Genomic DNA, 5,000 nt, shown 5'->3' on the forward strand with positions numbered 1-5,000 from the left:
TTAAATTATGGTGAAAAGTGAAGCCCTTGACCCCAGAATTAATACCAACCCCATCATTTTCTTATTTCTGTTAGGGCTGTGTAGTCCAAATTCAAGCTACCTTTTAGCTCTAAGCAGAGGCAGGGAGACCATAATTAAACTAATCTATAGGGGAGGAGGGAGGGAACAGCAATAATACAGCAGTATATTGTATGGCATTCAATTAGGTGAATAAATACAGCTCCGGACAGACAGCATAGATTAGAGGACTCGACTTCCTTTTTATTTCAATTTTAACTTCCCCCTCTCTCATACCCACACAAACCAGCGCTAGGAAATGTATCATCTTGACTGGATATTTTATAACTGGAAAATCTATTTGTATGTTTTCCAGAGATAAAGTGTCTCTCCCTCTTTCCTCTTCCCCTCTCTCCCCTTTTTCCTTCCTACCTATTTTGATTTCTTTCCCTTTCTCACCCCACCGTGCCCGCCCCCCGACTCCAAGGATTTCATTTCGCACGAACCTCCCAGGAAGATTTAAAGAGTTTCCCCTGTCTGATTTCCCGGCCCGGCCCTTTCTCTCTCCTCTTTGTTAAACGCAATCGCTGCTTCTCCCCTCGCCCCTCTTCCCAGGGGTCGGGGGAGCCCTCCCGGGGGTCCCAGGTTGGGTCCCCCCGGCCCAGGGGACCCCCAGCTCCGGTCCCAGCGGGCTCGGGATGGGAGGGGCTGGGAAATACTCCCTCTCCTTCTCTCCTGGGAGCTTGGGAAGTGTTTCTCTAACCGGGAGAGGGCACAAAACTGGGGGTCCCCAGCCCTGCGCTATGCCGGAGAACCGTCCCTTGAATTATTCACCGGGGGAATCTATCAATGTTTTATCTGGGTGAAAACTTCTATAGAGGCGTAATTTAATTAGGAGCAGTTTGGCGGCTGTTTGGGAGCTGTGAATAACTGGCGGGATGAAGCGTGGAGTATGCGATGGGCCACTCCAGCGGAGAAGGGGGGAGGTGAAATGGGAGGGGTGTAGGGATGGGAACTTCGTTTGGGTTTGAATTGTAAAAATTATTATTACTAGTAGTTTTTGGCCTCCTCTTTAGCGATCAGAGGCTGCTTCTGGTTGTGGCTGCGCTCACAATTCGAACGTTGTGGTTACTGCTGGAGAGGAGGGTGTCCGTGGCCGAATCGATAGGAGATTGCATTAATTATGATTTCGATTGATATGCTCAAATCTCCTCCTAAACGCTGCAAACTGCTCTTCCTTTTTCATTTTTTTCTCCTTCCTTTCCTTTCCCCCCCCCCCCATTTTTTCCTTCTAGCCCCCTCCCCTCTCCCCTGTTATAGAGCCGGAGAGGAGATGAAAAGGCTTGTAGTTTTAAATTCAATGTGACAGCTCTGGAAAGAGCGGATGATGAATCTCCTATTATTGGATCAGTCTATTTGCCGCTCAATGTCTCTCTGTAATTGGAGCAACATCACTTTAAAGGTTCAGAGAGTAGAGCATTTCTGGTGAAAAATCCCCACAACACGCTGGTGAATGTTTTAAAGGGAAATCTATTAGTGATTTGGCGAGGGGAGGGGACAAGGGGGAAGAGGGTGGGTTGGAGGGTTGGGGGGGGCTGTGTGTGTGTAACTCCGACTGTTTAGTATTTAACCGGGTATCAGGCAGATCCGCGCGTTCCCCTCCGCCCCCCCTGCCCGCCCGGCCCCCGCCGCCCTCCTCGGGCTGGAGTTCGTATCAAAGCCCCCCTCGTCGTGTTGTGACAGCTCTGATATTGTTTATTGAGGCTGGATGTCAGGTATAATTAGCAATCGATATGGAAAACGTTTGCTCCCCACACTGGCACGTCTCTGACGTCAGGACCGATTAACGTTTCTTATTGGTCCCAAATTCCCCCAGCCTGAGCTAATTATTGGGAGCCTGATGTTGATAAAGTTAAAGCGCCCGGCGCCCTGCAGCATGAGCCCCTCGCCGCGCCGCCTCCTCCGCCAGCAGCACCCCCGGCCCCAGCCGCCCCGCCGCCAGCGCCCCCAGCCCCGCCGGCACCCCCCGCCCTAGAGCCGCCCCCATGATGGACAGCCGCATCCTGGAGCATCCTCATGCCCAGTTCGGGGGGATGGTGGGCTTCCCTTACCCGCTCGGCCACCACCACGTCTACGAGCTGGCCGGGCACCAGCTGCAGTCGGCGGCCGCCTCCGTGCCCTTCTCCATCGATGGATTACTGAGCGGCTCCTGCGCCGCCTCTGTGGTCAACCCGGCGCCGCTCATCCCCTCCGGCTGCGGGGTGAGCGGGGACAGCCAGCCCTTCAAGCTCGCAGGTAGGAGCGGCTCCGTGTCGCGTGTGTCCCCCCGCCCCCCCAATCGTGACCCGGCCGTCGCTCCCCGCCCGGAGCGTGTCAGCGCGGAGGAAGAAAAGCACCGCACCCCCGTAGCCCCGCTAGCCGCATCTACGAATTTTGGGGTGTCTCGGGGGGGAGGGTGGGCGGCTGTGCTGGCCCCCCGAGGGGGCGGACGGCCCCGGTCCGAGCGCCGGGAGCATTCCCCGTTGCCGCCGGCGCAGGGCCACGCGTGTGCCCTGAACAATAGCGGGCCCGGCCCGGTGCCTTCCCCCAAAGTTCATCGTGTGGCAGCTCGGATCGTACCATTAAAAAACAATAATAAAAATAATAATGGGAAACATTGGAGTTTGGGGAATGAAGAGCGGTAATAATTATTTTTTTATACGATTTAACCAAAGGGAAGCGTTCTCCCTCCTTCCCTCCCCACCGGCCTGTGGCACCGCTATTGTTCAGCTACTAAAACATTCTGTCGCCCCAACATCCTTCTGCTTGAGCTTGGAGCTGCCCCACACTGCACCTCAACTAAATACAAATAATTATTATTATTACTATTTTAATGATTTTTCTAAATTTCCACACCTGGCGGAAAACGTTAGGGGAGGTGCAGCCAAGGGCCGAAAATCCCCAGCCTGGAGCTGTACGTACTCGGAGAGGCTGCGAACATCCCAGCCCCACGGCCGCCCGTGCTCGGGGGGACTGCGGGAGGCCCAGGGGCCGCCCCGCACTCGGGGTCCCGCGTGGAACGGGCCCCGTGAGCTCTGACCCACGCAGCTGCTCCGGAGGGGTTGGGAAAGGGAAAGAGGGGGGTTAATTTTTTTTTTTAAATGAAGCCTTTGGTGGTTGGAGCAAATATTGGAACTTCTCTCTCTCTCTCTGCCAGCTGAGTGCCTGTGGAGAGCTTCCTTCAGGAATAAATGTTCTGTAAAGTACATTTTCGGAGGAGGCGAGGGCAGATCGGGTTCCTCCCCATTTTTAGCGCAGGTGTGTGAATAATCCCGCTCTTTTACCAACGCTACCGAGCACAAAAGTTAAAAGGCTCCTGTGAATGGCAGGGAGGGGGGGAGAAGGCCTGTCTCCCAGGGACCTGAGGGTATTTCTGCTTTTTTCAGACTCGGGTGACCCGGACAAGGAAAGTCCTGGCTGTAAAAGAAGACGAACCCGCACCAATTTTACTGGCTGGCAGCTCGAGGAGCTGGAAAAGGCGTTTAATGAAAGTCATTACCCGGACGTGTTTATGCGAGAGGCTCTGGCTCTCAGGCTAGACTTGGTGGAGTCCAGAGTGCAGGTAAAAAACGTGTCCCCCCTCCTTTCCCCCTATCCCCCCCACCCTCTCCGTGCGCCGAGCAGTCCCCGGGGAGGCCCCTCGGACCCCGTTCCGGGACGGGCCCTGCGCTTGGGCCGCAGCCCCCCGGCCCTTTTGTTCCCTGCCTTGCACTGCTGCTTGCTGTCTTATTTTATCGTTATAATTATTGCTACCTTATTTGTTTTTATTTAATCTTGCGAAACGAGAAGAGTAGCAACGCAGCCTGGCTTCCCTTAACATTTTTTAGTATGTTTTTCCACTGTAAACATTTTTCTTAAATGAGTCAAGGGCGAGAAAATTAGCATGCAAATATGAGGCTTAATCACGGGCCAGGGTATGCTGGAGAATGTCAATAAAGCTCGTAGGTGCATCGAGAGCGAGTGAAACTTGTAAAACTTAATTTTAACGAGCAGCTCAGGCCCTTGGCGGTGCGGGACAGGGAAGGAAAGCACCGATCTGCTTTAGTGGAGCTTTCAAAAAATAAATGGGAAGCGGGTGGGGGGATGCGGAGTGGCTCTTGGATCTCGGGATGCTGTTTTGTGCCGCACTGGCTGCGAGCGGGCGGCGAGGCCGAGCTGCGGCCCCGCATCTTGCCGGGACCCGCGGCCGTGCGGGGGCGGCTTCTCGTGGGCTGCGTGTGCGGGGATTGCGTCCTTAAATCCAGCCCGGAGTCGGGGAGGGTCCCCCCGGGATGAGGCAGCGCCGTTGTCCGTGGTTCCTCCATAGGCTTTGCTTCACGCTGTCCTTCCAGGCGCTCCCAGAGCCACCTCTCGCCGTGCCCGGGGAGCTCGCGGAGCCCGGCCGGGGGAAGGGGCCGGGATCGGACAGCGGTGTCCCCGCCGTGCTCCCGGGCTGGGGTGGTGCTCCGGCAGGGACAGGCGCTGCCAGCAGCCCCGACGGGGCGAGGAGGGACGTGTGGGCCTGCGGTGGCACCGGGGACTGCCAAGGCAGGCAGCACCGGGGCCGGAGTAGAGAGCTTTTTATTTTATTTTATTTCGCTCCTATGATCTAGTTATAATAAACCCAACCAAACCCCTTTTGGGCTGATCCAACCCCTCTGCTCCGGCTCCCGGCGAGGCAGGAGGTCCCAACTCCGCACGTCTGGGCGAGGCACCGTCCATCGTGTCCCCACCGCACCCCCTCACCTCTAACCGCTTATTGTGCTGTGTTTATGGCATTGTGCGTGGTGCTGCGGGGGAATCGGGCCAGCGATCGGTGCTTCTGCACCCCTCGGCCACGGGGAAGAGCCGGGGGCTGTGGAATCCCTTCCCCTCCCCGTGGCGCCGGTGCGAGCAGGGTGCAGCGTGTGTGTGCGTGAATGTGCACCCCCTTCTTGTCTTTTTTTTTTTTCCCCCCTCCCCATATAAAGAAATGTGGATATGTC

The 5,000-nt window shown here is 56.0% G+C and overlaps 1 protein-coding gene across 1 annotated transcript in view; it reads left to right on the forward strand.

Annotated features, from left to right (window-relative positions):
- Nucleotides 1–1,994: 1,994 nt before the first annotated feature.
- Nucleotides 1,995–5,000, forward strand: part of UNCX (UNC homeobox) — a 4,751-nt gene continuing 1,745 nt past the window's right edge. The window contains exons 1-2 of the mRNA XM_033074600.2: nt 1,995–2,292; nt 3,423–3,598. Coding sequence (XP_032930491.1) covers nt 2,043–2,292; nt 3,423–3,598 — 426 coding nt within the window. The 5' untranslated portion in view covers nt 1,995–2,042. The remainder of the gene's footprint in view (nt 2,293–3,422; nt 3,599–5,000) is intronic.

The sequence above is a fragment of the Catharus ustulatus genome, chromosome 16 (genome assembly GCF_009819885.2).
Source record: "Catharus ustulatus isolate bCatUst1 chromosome 16, bCatUst1.pri.v2, whole genome shotgun sequence".
NCBI lineage: Eukaryota > Metazoa > Chordata > Aves > Passeriformes > Turdidae > Catharus > Catharus ustulatus.